A 21,147-nucleotide genomic window follows, 5' to 3' on the forward strand; every position below is an offset into this window, starting at 1 on the left:
GCCTTCGAACCTGTGTGCACGTAGGTGCTGTGTAAAGAGACAATGACGTGTACCAAGTGAAAGCTGTCAATCAAGATCACTGAAGGGTTGTCCACTCCAGGTAACAAGCTGGAGACCTGCTGTGAAGATTAGAGACTTTATTTGATGATTTACATGCCACTGAGGATGAAAAGCCCCTTTATGTAGCATCTTCGTATAATACAATACAGGTTTATGAACACACTAACTACATTTTTATAATATTAAAATATTAAACTTTAAAAAATTAAAATACAGATACCAAATCCAATAAAATTTATAAGAAGTAAGAAAGTATATCATTAAGCCTATTTAATTTTTTTATTTTTTTTTGCTAGGGGCTTTACGTCGCACCGACACAGATAGGTCTTATGGCGACGATGGGATAGGAAAGGCCTAGGAGTTGGAAGGAAGCGGCCGTGGCCTTAATTAAGGTACAGCCCCAGCATTTGCCTGGTGTGAAAATGGGGAAACCACGGAAAAAAATCTTCAGGGCTGCCGATAGTGCCGATAGACTACAAGAATCTAAAGAATTTAACGCTAAAATAGAGAAACAATTTTCTTAGAAATATTCATGTACATATATTTCTGATTGTTAGACATATGAAAAACTGTATCTTTGGTGTCGCTCATTCATTGCTGCCCGTAATTTGCTTCAAGCTGATGGAAACTTTACCCCATGCTTTTCTTTTTTTTTTAAAGCAATTTCTTTGCAGTTTTGACTCATTTAATTTATAACTGTTATGTTCTTTGGGCTGTTGAAATGAATTTATGAATACAGTAAATAAATGTATACACTACCTGAGAAAGAAACAACATAACAGAATTATACCAGAAAAAGAAACAATGTAATTAAAAACAGAATGACATGTTCTGTTCTTGAAAAACCATCATCAGATTCTATTAAATCACACTCGAGAATATTTAGAAATGTATAAACGTTTATTTTCAAATTCTGTTTACATTCTTGAAATGAAAATCCACAGCCTGTTACCAGACATTCGATAGGGTCAGGGATGGAATGAATGAAGACCCCATTCTAGCGGCGAGGATAGGAATTGTGCCGGCTGCCGAAGCCCGTCGCACTCCTCTGGGGCAATGATTAATGAAAGACAGATGAAATTAAATGATATTGAAAAGTGTTGCTGAAATTAAATATGACAGGAAAAACTGGAGTACCCGGGGACAAAAACCTGTCTCGCCTCCGCTTTGTCCAGCACAAATATCACATAGAGTGACGGGATTTGAACCACAGAACCCTCTATTTACATTCTTAAATACTTGAAATTTGGAACTTATCTTAATGAAGTCATCACTTCTCCCCAATCTAGCATAGAATGCAAGGTGGTGTAATACTCTGTCGCTGGCGTGAGTCCAGCCGGCTAGTTAGTCAATAAACTTTGCATTATGTCATGAACCAGTTAGGTCAATGGCACAATGAAGTGTACTTTTAGGTTTTATTACTATTATTCCTAATGCTCCCATTATTATTGCTGTGAATACTGCCTGGGAGACTGATTACCTTGGATCGAGTAGGGTTATTTTCAGTCACCTTGACATAGAGTACTGCAAATGTATTCGAAATGTTGGCAAACTGTACGTAATGTACAGAGAACAACAACACAGTGCAACCCGGAAAAAGAACTAAATAATTCTACACAGAGATCTGATGATGTTCTTTCAAGAACAAAACTACGTAGTTTTTTAGCTATAATTCTGTTATCACGTTTCCTTTTTAAGGTAGTTTCTAAATTGTATTCATAAATTAGTTTTGACAAACTGAAGAACACACTTATAAACTGTACTATTTCATCATGGACCTTCAAAAATGTGGCAGACAGAGTACTCTGATCTATGGCCAGTTTCTGGAATGACAGTTATCTGTAGATGCGTAGTTATCAGTCACTTAACATGGCGATACGTTTAAAATGAGTTTTCGAAACAACAATGCAAAAACAAGTAGATGTACGGAATCAAGAGATTGAAAAATTTGGGATGAAAGTAAGCACAGAGAAAAGTAAAACAATAGTGATGACAAGGGGAGGGAAGGAAGGAAGAGGAAAGATAAAACTGAATGGTAAAATTCTGGAAGTGGTTAAAAGTAAGTACTTGGGAAGTGTGACCACAGACGATGGAAAGATAACCGAGGAAATTGGGAAAAGAATACAACAAGCAAACAGCTTCTACCAGAGTGTACGGGATATTTTGTGGAACCAAGACATCCTGAAGAAATGTAAAAAAGTATGATATTCAACCCATTATGAACCCATACTAACTCATGCAGCTGGATCATGGACTACAACAAAACGAGAGGAGAGTAGAATACAGGCAGCGGAGATGAAATTAAATTCCTGAGAAGTATCGAGGGCAAGACCAGAAAGGATAGAATTAGTAATGAAGAGATAAGGAAAAGGACAGGAATCTTGAAACTTCAAGACAGGATAGAAACAACAAAGCTAAAGTGGTATGGGCATGTGCTGAGAATGGGAGAAGAGAGTGTGCCAAAAAAAGTGTTTTCAGAGAACTTAACAGGAAAGAGACCTCGAGAAAGACCCTGAAAGAGATGGGACAGATTCAGTGTGGGAGTGCATACAGAAGAGGGGAGGAAAATCAGAAGATGTACTTAAAAAAAGAGAAGAGTGGTGGAGAGACAGGCAGTGATGGAGGTCCTTGATTCACAACCCGACCCAGGAAGCTGGAAACGGGAAATGAAGATGATGATTATTTATATTTGTACTAAATAATAAATATATTAGGTACCGGTATGCATTTAATATAAGTCTGCTGAATAATAAATACGATTTTTCATTGTTTTTTAATCTTATTATATCCTTTAACCGGTGACATGAGGCCTCATAGACTCCCATTAAACATAAAACATCTGGACTTAATTAAAAATCTTTCAGGGAGCTGTAGTTTATGTCACCTTCTTATCTGTGTCAATACACTTCACACCCTGGGTCAGGGTTAGCTCGCTACGTTCGATTGAAATTCTCACGTGGACTTCACATCAGCAGTTACAAGAGTATTTTTGCCAATGGATGTTGTGTGGTCAGTGTAAGTAAAACATCTCAAATGAATGACTAATCCGTTGCAGTTATTAAGAACCGCAAATCCTCAGCTCGAGGAGTACATTAGAGAATGAAAAATGTAGTGATAAGGCTATTTTCTTTTGGCTACTGGAGATCGCAGTTTGTAATGCTTTTGTGTTGTTAAAGTTGTGCCATAAAATCCCGGGGGGGAAAAAAGTGGAATTCTTGAAGGCTTTGTCATCTGATCAGGTGAAATTACATGTCAAAGAAGAATGATAAATGAGCGAGTTCCCAGAGAGATACGAGCAGGAATAGGCACCATTTTGCAAGCAAGACTCGGCGCCAATATATGGAAGAAAAACTGAGGAAACGGCAATCTTGCCGTACATGTTCAGCATCCTTGAAGAGAAAAAAAGCATGTACAGTACATGTTTTAAGTGGGAGTTTTTGATTTGTTTGTAGTCATTACATTACAAGATATTAAAATCATTCATATTGATAGTTTTGACTTTACAAAGGAAATTTAATTTGTCTCCTATTCAATACATACATATCTCCATTTGTAAAGTGTACTAAAAAAATCTGTAACAGTTGCAGCGAGGACAAATGGATATTGCACCATTAGTACAGAACTTCAGTGAGAGAATGATAGGTTCCAAAGTGTGCTGCAAGTTTTCATTTATATGATTATTTTTGTTTACGACTGTTGTGTTCTGAATCAGTGAAAAGTGATTTGTTTGGAGATTGCGGTGTATTTGTATAATATTACCGACGACAACGATCAAGATGAAATTTAAAATTATGCCTGCGTACTGTGAATAAGTAAGAAGGGGAAATATATCTCATCTTTGCGTTATTAGATCGTACATATATTCATATTATGAGAGATTATTACATGCTGAATCAGATTGATTGAGATGACTGTGTACATGTTTGCCAAGCGGTTTTCATTATAGAAAACTTCTGCTAATAAAAGTAACTCGATATTAACAAAATAACCCTAAAAACATTTGCCTAGGGACATCTATTGGAGGACGAGAGATACTAAATATGACATCAGTACTGTTTATTACCAGGGCCTATAAATATGGATTTCAGTTTCGGGAAACCCATTAAAGTTAACAGCGCAGTTAAAGTTACACGCACATTTAGGTAACTCACAGGTAAACATCGTGTACCAGAAACCGGCCACTATACCTATATCCTCAGCAACTACACTTTGGAGACCCAATTCACTTAGGTACCTCAAAAATACTTGTATTCTCTATATGTTTGTTAGTCTGCTTCCTCTTGATCTCCTTGGTGTCACCTAAGAAGTAATCTGTTATCCACTGCACATTTTGCCAACTGAAGCAACACAGAGTTTTGTAGTCCGCTGTAAATGTGTGCCTGGCTCCTCATGCACTTTCCAACACCTTTACACATTCATAAAGGCAGCAGTTTCCACAAAATGACTTCACTCTATCAGCTTGAGTCACCAGTGAGGCGACTTCACTTCTTAACCACAGAGTGAGAGTAAGAAGTCAAATATATTCATTTGAAACCCGAGGAAACACCAACGTGTAAACTCCTTACTCCAGGAAGTAGTGAGGTCTCAACGAGCCAGATCATGCTGCTCCATTTGGTTCATTAGAAAAAGAAAAAGCTCTTCAAAATACGAGGAAACTCAGGTTGCTTCACTTTATTCATACCACTCTTTATCCTAACAGTGAAAAGATAAACCCACTTAATGCTAATTGTTGTTGAAACGCACAGTTGTTCACCAACTGAATATTATATAGGTAATTATAGCATAATAGGAAAACACCACAAAAAAAATAAATAAAAATGGTTGATCTTGAACTCACCAATTATAGTACTGGTATGGAAAGCTCTTTCTCTTGGGACGTAAGTGTCGCGGAGATGTGCTCGAGGATAGTGAATTTCAGACCAGTGTTTGCTATCTAATTGGAAGGAGAACATACGATCACTAAGTTTAGAAAATCGTGCTACACTTGCCAACACGCCACCATACACCAAAAGGGAGTTTGTTCGAGCATGATACACAGTTGAATGCGCTACCACTCTGAGGTCCAATTCCTTGCCACCTCGTGGCTGAACTTCAACCCAGTGTTCCTCTGAAGGATTATCTGTGAACATAAGAGTAGAAAATTAGTCATCCTCACAACACAAAATTCATCAAAATAAATTAAATTCTGGCAAGAGGACTGGCACAACTTACAATAATTGTAAAATCATAAATAAACATTTTTTAAATGTAATTCATCTTGTCGCAACTTGTCGTGAAGACTGCTGCAAGCTCAATCATATCTCCATGCTGAGCTGGCAGTGAGTCACGTATTTATGATCACAGGCCAGATGATGCAGGAACACATCATGCATATCTCCTAGTACTTAGTCCAACAGGTTGACTTCAAATTTGACACCAGATTTGCAGTTTAGAAAAATAAATCTATGATCAAGGTTAATTACACTCGCCTTTTGTCATGATGTGCAAGTAAGCTCGTCAAAACACATCATCCTTTAAGTTTTAAGTTTCGACTATTATCTTGGCATGTAGTGTAGTTATTATAGTTTTACAGGCAAATGGTAACATGTTTAAAGTAAGTGGACCGAACACATACGAGCTAGATATTATAAAATTGGAATTAATATTTCCACAGCATGTGATATAAGAAGTGACATCATCACTGTCTGTCATCATCATACATGATGATACATCATTAAATTCCATCAAGGGCCTCATTTATGCACAATATTTACTATGCTTAATTAGACGGTAGCACATTTTCTCGTCCATCCAGCACAAATGAGCAGGAATGTCAATACCAGTTGGAAATGAGATGTTCTTCAGCAATGTCTTGCTTTCAAATATAATGTACGGAAGTAGTTTATGGCCATCAGCAGTAATGGTCAACGTCACTGTACAATGTAACACTTCGTTGCCGGTAGTTTTAATTAAAACACTTGCCACTCGCTTCTCAGAAATAGTAGTGTTCCTTGGCATATCAAAATACACAGGGGTTTGGTCAGCATTGCCAATCTGTGAGAGAAGGTTCAAGTTCTGCTGCCCTAACCTGATCACATGCGTGTGAAACTCTGTACCTTCATCAGTGCATTCTTTAGACAGTTTTTAGCACAACAAAGATGTTTTTGGATGCAATGACAGGTTATTACACTGTACAATTCGAATCACCCACCCCCAACTTGCCTTGAATAGGTTTCCCAGAATATCATAGGAAAACACAATTTCCCGTGATTTTACTTGTAACATTTCATGGGAAACACTGCAACTGTTGTTCTGCATCTCTCTCACCCATTCCAGTAATGCTTCCTCAACACCTGGAATCTTGCCATGATCCAAGCCACAAAAATCATGTCTGGATGAACTAGTGCTTTTTAATTCCACTTGCTGTTTTCTCCAATTCCTTGGCTGGTTTTCCTTAACAAAAAACTCACAGCCAGCTGCACTGTTACCATTTTCTTCCATGAATTTCACCATTTTTAGCTTGATGCTTCCTTGATGTTTTGCCCCTTCTAGCTTAAATGACGCTGTTTAACTTAACTTTTTCCCAAAACAAATATTTACTAACAAGCTCCACAATGGTTCAATTCAGACTTGTGTGGCAGTGGCCCTTTCCATTTCTTACTACGGATGCACATACTTGCGGCAAACCTGCAAACTGGATGTGTGGCTCTTAACTGGCGCAAAAGGTTACGCAAATATTTTAATCATAATATTAGGGATGCAGCTAATAATTGATGGTGGCTGATATTCAAGTAAATATGGTATTAACCTGATCCAGATAATATTTCCAATACAGTACCTTATCGTGATACACTGATTTTAACATTCTACCAATGTTAAATTGCCGTATTTTGTGACCCATTTTCTCAGGAACTGTTAGCCCCACATAGACCAGATTTGGTCTGTGCTTGTATATATACTTTATCTCATTAAGTTCTCAATATATACAAAATTTTAAAATATTTTTTCCGTAGTACATAATTTACTCCATTTTCATCAAATATTTATCTGTAACAAGCGCAAGAGGGAAGTTAGGAGTAACTCAGTAGATTTATTATTAGTGAGAATATGTATTGGAGAAAAATCATTGGTCAATGATGAGCATTTTCTGAAAATACAGGTAATTTTTACAAAAAATCATTTTTCAGGAAAATCAACTTAAAGTCCTAATGTACATCAGTCCCTGCAGCATAGTCTGGGTCATTGTTGTTGTCACCATCATTTTCTGCTGTTGCCTTTGCACTGTCTACACACAGCAAAGTCACTGCCTGCATTATTCAGCAACTCCAACATTACAATATCATCTACATTGTGTAAATACTCTCCAGACGAATTTTCAGACTACTGTGCACTCCCGATAATTCGCGTGCGGATAATTCGCTTTGCGGTTAATTAGTGGGTCTTGGAGAGTTATTTTTTTAAAGTATTAATTCTTACACCCACTAATCATCACGGTGAGTAAAATTATCTCTGCCTAGTCTAAAAGAATTTTAATGTGATGCATGGGGACGAAATCAATGATATTTGAGGAGAATGGACTTTGTTTCTCTACGATGTAGCAGTAGGCCTATATGCACACTGCTGCCAGAATGCTGCAAACTTGGAAACATTCGAGCATGTTGCTGCGCGTGGCACAGCACAGATTACCGTAATCTTGGAAGCAGAGACAATGAAAGAGGAATGCACTCGGAATTTACCCTACCTTTCCCCACAGCCCAAGGTCGCTGAACTGTAAGCCAAGTGAAGGGTAGGTGCGCCGGCAGTGAGTGTATTGTAGGCTACTGTACTTGAGAAGTGTGAATGGAGTGCGGAAGTCTTTTTGAAGTTTTGAATAAGTCACTAGTAAGAGTTTTCAATATGAGTGGACAAAAAATTAAATATCAAAGGTTAACCGTCAGTAAAAAGCTGAAAATTATAGAAAGACTGGAGAAAAGCGAGGCGTCATCAAAGTTAGCCTGCGAGTTTGGTGTGGGTGAAACAACAGTGAGACACATGAAGAAGCAAAAGGAAACCCTTATCAAATTTTCTGCTAATTGTGATCGATCATCGTCCCAGAAATCAATGAGAATATCGGACTATGCAAATCTAGACGAAGCCATGATACGGTGGTTTAATCTAAAACGAGCGGAAGGTATTCCTGTGTCCGGCCCAATGTGTGCTGAGCAAGCACAACATTTTCACAATGTTCTTGGCTTAGAAGGCGATTTTAAAGCATCTTCTGGCTGGCTTACGCGGTTTAAGAAACGCTACAGAATACGATAAACTACTATTCACAGAGAGTGTCTCAGCGCAGACACGGGTGCTACGGAAAAGTTCGTACAGGGATTTCAATCATTCACTGAAAAAGAACAGCTTGACCTTAGACAACTTTACAATGCAGACGAAACAGGATTGTATTGGAAATGTTTACCATTCTGAACATTAGTGATGCAACAAGAACAGCAAGCCCCAGGCCGCAAAACATCCAAGGAAAGAATAACCATTATGGCATGTGCTAACACAAGTGGTGATCATAAATTAAAATTATTAGCGATAGGGAAACCCATAAAACCCTGTTGTTTTAAACGAGAGAATGTACCTTTGCAGTACTACCATCAAAAGGCAGCATGGATGGACACACAGATATTTAAGGACTGGTTTCACAATCATTTTGTGAAAAAAGTGACGGCCTACCTAATTAAGCAGTCACTGCCAATCAAAGCAGTGCTCTTGATTGACAATGCACCTTCTCATCCACACGAAAGTGAACTTAAAGAAGGTGATATTTACGTGAAATACCTTCCCCCCAATGTAACTTCTATTCTCCAACCTATGGACCAAGGCGTCATTGCTGCTTTAAAGAAGATCTACATGTCATCTCTGTTACAGCAATTGGTTGAGGAAGGCATCGCTATTCAAACATTTTGGAAGGACTTTAGTTTGTTGGATGCTCTTCATGCAGTCCATAAGTCATGGGACAAAATTACTGCTACTACACTTGCACGATCATGGAAATCTGTTCTAGGTGAAGAGCAAGCATTTGCCGGCTTCAATGACAATGATATTTCGAACGGTCAACGTAGTCGCACTAAGATGATATCATTACTGAAAAACCTGGGTAAATGCCAAGATGCAGAAGAAAGTGACATTATTGAGTGATTAGACATCGATAAGGACAATTATGGTTTTAGACGGAGATTCAGATGATACTGAGTGCGGGAGTGATGCAACGGAAACTCCAAAAGTTTCCCACAGCCAAGCTACTGTCTCTATAGACACACTTATATCTTACATAGAAAATAGAGATGAATTTTCATTTTCAGATATTGTTTTCTTGAGAAATGTACGATCCAAAATTAGAAAAAAATGAACAATCGCCTAAGAAACAAAAAGTTGATGACCGATTATTTTTGTTAGATACGAATGTTGGCATAATCCACATGGCACTTTGTAATTTTTCTCTAGTGCGTTTTACAATACAATGTGAAGTGTTATAATTATTTTCTGCTTGTTCATAAAATACATTTCATTATTTTAACCTATGGTTTTGTTTTTACCAGGCTTAAAAATGCCTGCAGATAATTCACGGTTTTCGATAATTTGAGGAAGTGTGTGCATTAATTACCACGAATTATCGGGAGTGCGCTTTATAAGAGTCTAGAAGCACTTCCAATGTATCTGGGAGTTGTATTTGTAATATCATGATAACGTGTTTGTTCTAACCTCACATTTTCAAGTGCATCTGTATTATTATACAAAACAATTTTTATTATCCTTTCTTCTTCTTCTTGAAAATACCCCTTGGTTTTTTTTTTGTTTTTTTTTTTTCATTTCAAGTGAACACTAAACACTCAATATGATAAAAGTAAGAACCACAATAGCACCACACAAGTTCACAAGTTGTCACAGATAAAAAAAGGAACAAAAGAATAGCAAAGCTCGCATGTCTACTAGATGACTTACAGAGTCGCCAACATGAACATCACCAATAAAATGTCTCTCAACTCAAAAGTGGAAAAAAAAATTCCCAATTATAAAAGATAACTGAGGAGCAAAAAAAAAGATTGGAGTGGCACCTAATGCAGCATGCTATTTAAATGTCTATTTAAACCACTAGAGGGGTCGTTGGACGAAACATTTTGCTTTGGGCACATAAGTGAGGTTATAAGGGACACAGAACATGAAAAAAAAAAATTTGACTCCTGTAAGATACTGTTTGCTTTTCAAAACACTAATTCTCTCCTCAGAATTCATCTAGGATGTACAAGCAGATCATGGACTTTTAACAAGTACCTGTAATGCATATACATATGAAGAATCTGCCCACCGAGACAAAACTCACCTGTGTAAGTGGAGTTACAAGCAACAAGTATAGCAGTTCACATATTCAAGACATCAGATGACTGGTAACAGATAACAGTATGTGACATGTAATAGTGTAATTTACTGGCTATAGCCTGCTTTTTGTAGGATGCTAATTAATTTATTATTTAACCACCTACAGTCAAAGATAAGGGTAGGGTTTTCCACCTGTTCAATACTTTAAAAAATGTGAAATAATGAAAACGTCACATTTTTATTGTCATTTTTGGTACTGGTTTCGGCAATTTTATCTGTCATCATCAGCCTAGGATGAAGTAACAAGGACATTTAACTAGTTACATTAGAATATTTATAATATACATATGTACAAACACAAAACCTTCTAAAATAAGCTTGTTATTTATAATTACATTATATCATAAAACATTTGGATAGTTGAAAAACAAAAACTAAAAACCTCCTTATAAGGTTCTAGAAAAGACATAAAATGTTCTATATACAGTACTGTACATGAATATCTCCTGGCATTGTTAAATGTTTGTAACTGTTTTCAGGTGGATAATCGAGAATCTGGAAAGATCTCGAATCAAATGGACCTCAAGCACCACGTTCACAGGCGAGGGGTTAAAGAACGATTATCCACCTGAAAACAGTGTATTTTCACGAAATTTCGCCTGTCAACTTACGGCACAAGTTTACCTCACATTATTGAATATAATACTGAAATACAGGACTACAACCATTGACACACTACTAAGTCGAGCTGTTTCAGTGAAACCATGCAAGATATATGCCATTAAATCTTTTAATTTAACAACTAAACGATCTAAGCAATATAGATGGTTCATTGATCATAACCCATGAGGAACTGCTTTTTACACAAATTGGTCAATAAAATGGTCTTCTACATATTTACACTGTATAACAATACTCTAGAACGAAATTAGCTGGTATTGTATTCTTGCAAAGATCTCTCATGACAGAATGTTTGAAAGGTTTTATATATCACTTCAACGCCAGTTGTATATTTTTAACAGCTATTAAGATATAATTTTTTTTTAAGAAAATGTTATCTGAAACTTGGTGCTATAATTAATGTTATGCATAGTTACAAACATTTAACAACGCCAGGAAATATACATGTACAGTACTGTATATGGAACATTTTATATCTTTTCTAGAACCTTATAAGGAGGTATTTAGTCTTTGTTTTTCAACTATCCAAATGTTTTATGATATAACGCAATTGTAAATAACAAGCTTATTTTAGAAGGTTTTGTGTTTTTACATATATATATATATATATATATATATATATATATATATTACAAATATTCTAATGTAACTAGTTAAATGTCTTTGATACTTCATCCTAGGCTGATGACGGCAAATAAAATTGCCGAAACCGGTACCAAAAATGACAATAAAAATGTGACGTTTTCATTATTTCACATTTTTAAAAGTATTGAACAGGTGGAAAACCCTACTGTTATCTTTGACTGTAAATCGCGTTTCAATACAGACCAATAATGAAATTTTTGACGTTAAATATTTAACCACCTATTCAATACATTATAGTCTTACACAATTACAATTTGATCCTTATTACCTTATGAAATGTGAGACATGTTTTGCCTTTAATAGAAGGCATCTTCAGTCATTGTACCTCCTCAAGGTTAAATCAGGCAGATTTATAATTAAAATATAATTATTAAGATTTAATATTAACATACCTAAATAACGCAGTCTAAAGGAAAAGTGAATAACAATTTTGGTACTATTGTGGATAACAACAATATCAACCACTGGCTGTTGATTAATAGCTGTGACAAAGGTACATAGTACAGTGCTTAATAGCAGTGGTCTGTTTTCAATTTTTAATATTACATTTTTTTGAAATGTTAGGAAAAACATTCCAGCAATATGAGATTATTAATTGAGACCTTACTCAGAAGTGAAGTCATAAAAATTGAAAAACTATCTGGTTGAGATCTTAGGTTCGAGATTATTGGCTTGTAATAAGTAATTGATGATTTGCCGTTTGGCGTAAACCGACAACTTGATTGGAGTATCTTGACTTGTTTACAAACTTAAAATAGTAGTTGGAAAAAAAGAGTGAATTAGCAATTTTTGGTACTATTGTGAATAACAACAATAACAGCCGTTAGCTGTTGATAAATAGTTATGTCAAGGGTACATAGTACAGGGCTTAGTAGCAATGGTCTGTTTTGAGTTTTTACATATTGCATTTTTCAAAATGTTAGGAAATACATTCCAGCATTATGAGAATAGTTCATTTAGACCTTATTCGGGAATAATGTTGTAAAATTGAAAAAAGAAAACAACAGGTTGAAGTCTTTGGCTCATGATATATGCCTTGTAAAAGTAATTGATGATTTAACATTTGGCGTAGTCCACAGCAAAGAGATCAAATGTTAAAGTAAAACAACAACTTGATTGGAGTATCTTGACTTAAAATAAGCCTTCATGAATCTTGTTAGTGAAGTGAAGTTGTAAGTAACATAGATTCATGGAGTTGGTGCGTGCTGAATGCTAGCGTGTTGGTTAAAAGGAACATCTAATTTGTGATGGATGGTGTGATTGCCAAGCATGTGTAGACTGTCTGTAAATAAGAAAATTTATTATCAAACTTATTGTTCAAAAGAAAGTACCTAAGCAGTAAAGATGAGTAAATGTCAATAGTTAATAGTACCAAAAATTGCTCCTTTACTCTTTCTTTTCGACAGATCCTATTTTAAGTTTGTAAACAAGTTAAGATACTCTAGTCAAGTTGTCGGTATACGCCAAATGTCAAATCATCAATTACTTATTGCAAGCTAATAATCTCAAACCTAAGACTTCAACCAAATAGTTTTTCAATTTTTACGACTTTACTTCTGAATAAGGTCTCAATTAACATTCTCATATTGCTGGAATGTTTTTCCTAACATTCTGAAAAATTGTAATATTAAAAATTAAAAACAGACCATTGCTACTAAGCAATGTACTATGTACCTTTTTCACAACTATTAATCAACAGCCAACGGCTGATATTGTTGTTATACAAAATAATACCAAAATTTTTATTCAATTTTCCTTTAGACTGCTCCTATTTTAAGTATGTTAATATTAAATCTTAATAATTATATTTTAATATTAAATCAGGTGCCTGGTTTAACCTTGAGAAGGTACAATGACTCAAGATGCCTTCTATGAAAGGCGAAACATGTCTCATATTTCATAAGGTAATAAGGATCAAATCATAAATGTATAAGACTATAATGTATTGAATAGGTGGTTAAATAATAAATTAATTAGCATCCTGTAAGTATAGTAATCTTTAATACAGAACCATAACGATATTTATCACTTGCAATAGCCTGTTTCTCGTCTTAAAACACACCCTTAAAATGGCACCACCATCCTCTTCAGATCGCTGTGATTGATCTGATCACATAGCCTTGCTTAGGACTACCCAATCCATAGAAAAAGTTCTCACGCTACTTCCTCATATACAGATGACTAAGCCAGCTTCCTGGGGTGTGTCAAAACTGATGATTAATTGAACTCACTGGTTTTACAGTCACTGTCCGTAATCAACTCAGAATTCCCCAGTAGGCATACTGTACTCGCATATAACCAAAAAGTATCTAATATTGAAAACCTTCCAGATTCTACATTTAACATACTGAAATAAATTTATACAAAAACACAAGTAATAATTTAAATATCTTGGGGTTGTTATATACTATCACAGTATTTTAAACTTGTAATATTATACCTCACCAGACATGGAACTGGACTACTGCACAGCAGGAACAAATTATTCATATTTTCACCATTTTATAAATCCTTATCATATCTAGTAAGGACTTGTGATTTATCAAAATGACCGATATTACAGTCACTTATTGTTATTATTCTAATTACAGTCACTTCGCAATCAGCTCAAAATTCCCGAGTAGGTCTACTGTATTCACATGCAAACAAACGGTATTTAACATAGAAAACATTCCACACTTACCCTGATTGAGACGAATACGGAAAAGTCGAGATGAAAACTCTCCGCCAAGGGTACTCCCACCAAACAGATATAACACATCACTCTTTCCTATTCTTGTTAGTGTATGACGAGTCAACTGCGGTGGTCTAACAGTAGATGACTGAGCTCTTAAAGACCACTGCTTTCCAGTGGCATTATAGAACCATAGCTCATCAGATAAGCTCCCATTTTCAAGTTTTCCACCATGTAGTACAAAACCTCCTGGATAGCTACAACAAATTATGAAATTAAATACGATACTGTAATAAGTATATAGCACAACAACATTTTCATGAAATAATTCCATTAACAAACAAAAAAATCTATTGTTTTTACATTGGTGGGATCAGTTAGTCTGTCTCTCTGTCCCAAAATAGTGTGTACATTCTAGTGTCGTGCAATACACGTTCTATGCTCGATTCATATTTGGCGAGTATGGCTATGACCGAGCCTCGCTTCTCACAGGCGAGGCGAACTATGTTCGCTCGAACTTGCCCCTTCATACTCACACCTTCACGCGCTGTCTCAGGCACAGGTGGAAGTGCTCGCTTCCCCTCATTCTTATTTAGCCGTACTCTGCTGTTTGTCTCGCGCACTTTTATGAATTGGAACATTCGCTTTTGCCTCAATGGTGGACTATGACTGAGCATGTAACTGTCAATAATTAAACTCGTATTTTTAGACTGTGATTCTACAATATACTGAACTCAGGCGGCCTCGTATATATATAGGTAAGCAATACTGGAAAATAATGTAGTAAATATCGCTCCTGTCGGAGAAATGGTTAATGAATTTCATGTGCTGCCACGTGTATTCCTCCTGCTTAAAAACAGACTGTAACATCGTATCGAGACTATTCCATGTCGTCATTACTTCCTGCTGTACCGTTGTTTGAAGCTGGGCAGCAAGACCGCTTTTTTCAGATACCTCACTACTGCCTTTGTGGAGTTTATTGTGTTTGCAGATAATGGAGCATCTTTCATAAGAAATCTCGTTTCATCGGATACGTGCGTAGGTGCTGTATTTATGCAGTGAGCAGCACAAGACACACGTCTATGTTCTTCGAAAGCTTTCTTTATGTTTGAACCCTGATCTGTTACAAAAAACATGTCTTCATAATCACACTGAGGAATGTTTTACTCGGACATTCTTTCATGAACTTCCTCAATTATACTTGGACTTGTTTTCTTTGTATTTGCAAATTTTGTAGTAAAAACCACATTATTGATCAGCTTCCACTCCCTGTCTATATATTGCGTAGTCAGCGTCAGATAACGGGTTTGGTTGTATTGGTCAGTCCACATATCAACAGTAGCCGAGCAACATTTGTCGTGCATAGCAGAAATAATCAGCGGCATTATTTCGCTTCGTATTTCATTTGCCTTTGCTTGGACGTTTCTACTGATGGTGGAAGGATGCGGTAACACATCAACAATATCTACTTTTCCAAAATTAGCACCGATATTAATCAGGTCTTGCCCTAATTCTTTAAATCCTTCTCCGGCAACAGTGTTAAACGGTTGGAAATCTTTGGCACACATGAAATTACACGCGCTAGTTACGGTTTGCTTTGTAATGCCGGGCAATTCTTGGCAAGAAAAGCCAGCATTAAATTTGCAAACGTGTTTCTTTTTAAATGAGTTGTACCGGGTTTATATGTTAACAGTGCATTGCACGTTTCACAGGAAACATACCATGTCTGCTGACTATCTGCAGTGACCACAAGCAGGAACTTCTTCTAAACATCAGAACTGAGCCCATCTCTCTTGATTAGTTTATATTCACTGCTTTTTAGTCATAACGCTGTCCGTCGATTCACGTGCCATGGTGAACTTCAGCTCAAAACAAAAGGGTAACTCAAACATTCCTTCGCCCTTTTATAGCTCCGAATTCCCGGGCTTTGCTGTATGTAAACAAGGTATTCCCTATATCTGGAAAATCCGCATTGCTTGCAGCGTCAGTAAAGCAAGCAAGGCCATCCTCCCTAGTCAGCAAGGTTCGCTTCGAACATGACCTGTCGAAAGAATTGGAGCAAACTCGGGCATTTTAGCTTATACGCTCCACTCATGCGTGATACTGGTTGCATATGCAGCTAGGCATATGATGTTCTGTCTTGGTTACCCGTCTCAAGTTCGAACAATGCACGACACTAGTACATTCCCAGCTGAGGTTGGTAATATTCAAAGGTATTGAAATGTAAAAACTCAATGTTATAGGTTTCCAGCATTGTTAAGAACTCCAGTAAAAAAAAAAAAAATGATGATGCTTGTTGTTTAAAGGAGCCTAACATCGAGGTCATCGGCCCCTAATGGTATGAAATGAAATGACAACAAAAAGTTCAAAAAATCCACTGACCAAAATAAATAAAAATGTCATGAAAATAAATGGATGGACATGAACCCAAAAAAACAAAAACAAACAAGAAAGAAACAAACAAACAAAAAACAGTGGATCCGACTCAAAAACGGTCATAAATAATAGTATTACTTACCAAGGGACCACTTATAAAGCACAGTCCTGAATCGATTATGCTTGATGTCTAAAGGGGTCCAAAAACCAGGTCTAAGGCCCCTCAGTATGGTACATGTCGCGAGTAAAGTAGAACCATGATATTTCTCAAGCTGCGGTACTAATCAAAGGTAGCATAAACTCACGGTGTTCCAAACATTAAGGTACTACTCACAAGTATTGTACGTCGTAAAGGTAATGCAGACCTATGGTGTTACTCACACAATGGCGCCACTCATAGCCAACGCAAACCGATGAGGTTCCTCACCTAGGTGTACTAATCACGGGTACTGGCATTCCCGTGGTGTTCCTCACATAGTGGGTACTAATCACTGGCAATGCAGACCCACAGTGTCGCTCATATAGTGGTACAACTCACAGGCAACGCCCAGACCCGTGGTGTTGCTCATATGGGTACGACTCACGGGTACTGGAAAACCACACTGAACCCTGCTGGAGTGCTACGAATAACGAAACTATTCAGTACCTAACAGAATGGTACTACTCGCAAGTAAAAGCGACCCATGGTATTCCACGCGTGATGGTACAGATCAAAAGTAGTTTCATAGTTCTAATACAATCAGCCCTTGGTCGCCCCATTTAGTCAACTCTCACGACAGGCAGGGGATACCGTGGGTGTATTATTCGTCTGCCTCCCCCACCTACAGGGGGTGTGTGTTTGGTCCACGAGAGGTATTTTATTTCCCTCAAGTCCGCCGGCAAGCCGGTTAGGATCCCCTATCTGCCACCTGGGACGTGCCACGTGGGAGTATCACCTCTCCCCCTGCTACTCCTGCATAGCAGGTTCGTGGAAAAGTATTTAAAAAATAAAATAATAAAAAAAGAGTAGAACACTGATACTTCAAACCAACTGACGTTCAGCTCTGATCGGAACTACATATTAACTTTAAAGAATTCAACAGTCCTACATACTGTATTACAAACACTAGACAGATTTTATAAAAGTCTTTGATCCTTTTTTTTTTTTTTTAATTGGTACCAAGCTTAGTTTCTTTGCAGCCAAGCCTCATACCTTGCCTTAGATAGGCAGGCAGTGTTACCGTACACTCAAACATTTTATCCAGCCAATATATATCCTCTCTAGAGCAATGCAAGCTTCAGCGTAAGTAAGCCTAGGGCTTTCTTCAACCCGGTTTTCAGTTATGTTATCATCTTTAACTACGGGTGCTGCACTAGCTGTTACAGCAGTCAGAATTCTGTCACTGTTCAAAATTTGAAAGCTGAAGTCATTTTGATCGATATTTAACCATTCGTTAGCATTGTCTTTGTCACAAATTTTGAAGCCGTGTATGGCATTAAAAAGTCAGTTGAGTCTTCAGCTTGCACACATTCCCTTTCTTCATTTTCTCCTACTTTCATACCTTCAGACCACAATTACTTCTATTCATTTTTAAAATTGTCTTCTGTCACACTACACCAAGCAACAGCCACCAGGTTAAGTCTTCTTTTATAAAGCTCACAACATTTTCATCACCAGGCCCTGCTAGCAACAGCCTGCAAAAAAGGTTTTTCCCTAACCTCTTATCTTTTCAACACTGCCCTAAAGCTGTATTATCACTGTAACATGTGGTGGTAAGAACTGAATTTGAAACTTGTCATCAATGGCATTAAGACCTTCAAATGAAGGATGTGTGGAGGCATTATCTAGGATTAAAAGAACTTTCCATTCTTTATGTTCCTTTTGGTGGTGTGCTTTAACATTTGGTGTAAATTTATTTTTGTACCAACCCTTGAAAATATCAGCGATCATCCTGGAGCATTTTTGGGAGTTGTATGTCACAGGCATGCACACAACATTTTGAAGAAGAAGAAGAAGAAGAAGAAGATTAGGAAGTGCTTTTCTGCCTGTCTGTGTGTGCATGATGCCCAGCCAAATCTATGGCACGCAGAAATCTGAACGTTTTAACATATTCTAGATCAGGGATGGCGAACCTTTTCCAACTAGTGTGCCATTTTAAGTCTGGTTTATTATCTTCAACTGTTGACTGTGCCACTTGTTATTTTCCTTTAAGGAATGCCTACAACCTACAACACCCCTCACCCCCGTGAGTTCCTTTCCAAATTCACAATTATGTTTCATAATATGTTATTTAATTCATTTATTTACTGATTCATTTATTTATTAGATATATATCTTGTAAATACATTCGATTGCATGTTCCGTGGTTGTATTTTGCAAATACTGCAAAAAAAAAAAAAACATGTTTACATATGTAAGTTTTGAGTACATATTATTATTTATAAATAAATAAATAAATAAATAAATAAATAATAAGCTCCCTTTGTAACACAATTCGTCAATAAATATTATTACCGGGCGAGTTGGCCACACGGTTAGTGGCGCGCAGCTGTGAGCTTGCATCCGCTAGATAGTGGGTTCCAGTCCCACTGTCGGCAGCCCCGAAGACGGTTTTCCATGGTTTCCCATTTTTGCACCAGGCAAAATGCTGGGGCTGTATCTCAATTAAGGTCACGGCGGTTTCCTTCCCACTCGTAAGCCTTTCCTCTCCCATCCCCCCCCCCGTAAAATCTATCCGTGTCGGTGCGACGTAAAACAATTTGTAAAAGGATAAATATATTAGATATAAAAATCAAAAACACTAATACTGCCAATGGACTTCACTTCCTCCATTAGCTTCATTTCTTTCACTGTTGTTGTAGTTCGTATGTTCAACAATTTAACTAATTTCTACCTCATCAAATTTCCGCTAGGAAGTCGGAAAAACAACCAGCTATCCTTGCTTATAAGGTCACATCCATGCTTTCATCAAAACATACTGCGTACATCTTGGATTTATCCAAATTAGCTTTCAATTGCTGCGAAACTTCTTTCCTCATTCTTATTATTCTATCATTGACAGCAGTTCAGCTGGCTGGCATTACTTTTATTCTGTTGAGTATTTGTTTGTTATTTGTTGTTTGTAGTTTTCAAATAATGTGTCGAACAACAATAAGGAAGTTCATTTCAAGAACTCAACATCAGAAAGCGGTTTCCCATGCATGCATTGACACAGATGGAAACAGCCGCACTGATATTATTTCTCAGCCGAAAATATGATGCACCGAGCTCGATAGCTGCAGTCGCTTAAGTGCGGCCAGTATCCAGTAATCGGGAGAGAGTGGGTTCGAGCCCCACTGCCGGCAGCCTTGAAGATGGTTTTCCGTGTTTTCCCTTTTTCACACCAGGCAAATGCTGGGGCTGTACCTTAACGCCACGGCCGCTTCCTTCCAATTCCTAGGCCGTTCCTAGCGCATTGTCGCCATAAGACATATCTGTGTCGGTGCGACGTAAAGCAACTGAAAAGAAATGATACAAAAGAACTAGTTTGTTTTGCATAATGTTCGATATTTTGTGACACGAACTCTCTTCTTTCTCCATTTAGCATGGGACAAACATTTGAATGATTAGTCCCAAAATGGAACTTTACATTAAATGTGATGAATACAATTGTTTTCGAACACAGGCAACACATCTTTCTAACAATCCGAATTCCCTTGTCCACTGTTTTTGTAAAATCCAGTCACTACCTTTGTTAAGTTTCTGTCCTTTTCGGCACTGAAAACATGTTTGGAGGTCCGTATACAAAGCCACCAGAAAATGACACTGTTATCTCACTTGACTTTCGGTCCTATCAGTGTAGCAGTGTTTCCACATTGCACGTCCGGATGGAACTAATATTTAGATTTTCGATATTTATTTCTTACACGTGAAACACTATACGGTATGCATTGTCTGTAGCACAAGACGTATATAAAAACATTATTATGTTCATGTGGCGTGCCACCGAAATCGTGTTCGCGTGTCACCTAGTGACACACGTGGCATAGGTTCGCCATCCCTGCTCTAGATGGATGGAAGTAGGTCCAAATGCATCTCGGAGCTGGATTTTTAATTTTTGCATTTGTTGGCAAGTTAGGAATGAAAAACCAGTGGAAAACATGTGTTAGGATATGACAATCCATTGTGCTGTCACCAGGATTGACTGTCACTAGATAACGTAAGTCAAGGACCTATTTTAAGTCCATGGTATAAGAAGCCATTTTTGGTCCCCGGAAGTGTTTGTGTGTATGTGTGTGTGTGATGCCCAGTCAAATTTACGGTATGCAGAGATTTGAAATGTTTAATGCAGGCATATTCTTAGCTGGATATTTACTCAGGTAAAGACCTGTTTTCATTAACTTTTTCCCCTTTCATT

General features: G+C 37.2%; 1 protein-coding gene across 1 annotated transcript in view; it reads right to left on the reverse strand.

The window, feature by feature from the left end:
• Megf8 (multiple EGF like domains 8) overlaps positions 1-21,147 on the reverse strand; it is a 461,373-nt gene that overhangs the window by 376,329 nt on the left and 63,897 nt on the right. The window contains exons 6-7 of the mRNA XM_067145403.2: positions 14,405-14,652; positions 4,898-5,179 (exon numbers count right to left, since the gene is read on the reverse strand). Coding sequence (XP_067001504.2) covers positions 4,898-5,179; positions 14,405-14,652 — 530 coding nt within the window. The remainder of the gene's footprint in view (positions 1-4,897; positions 5,180-14,404; positions 14,653-21,147) is intronic.

This window comes from Anabrus simplex, chromosome 4 (genome assembly GCF_040414725.1).
Source record: "Anabrus simplex isolate iqAnaSimp1 chromosome 4, ASM4041472v1, whole genome shotgun sequence".
Taxonomy (NCBI): domain Eukaryota; kingdom Metazoa; phylum Arthropoda; class Insecta; order Orthoptera; family Tettigoniidae; genus Anabrus; species Anabrus simplex.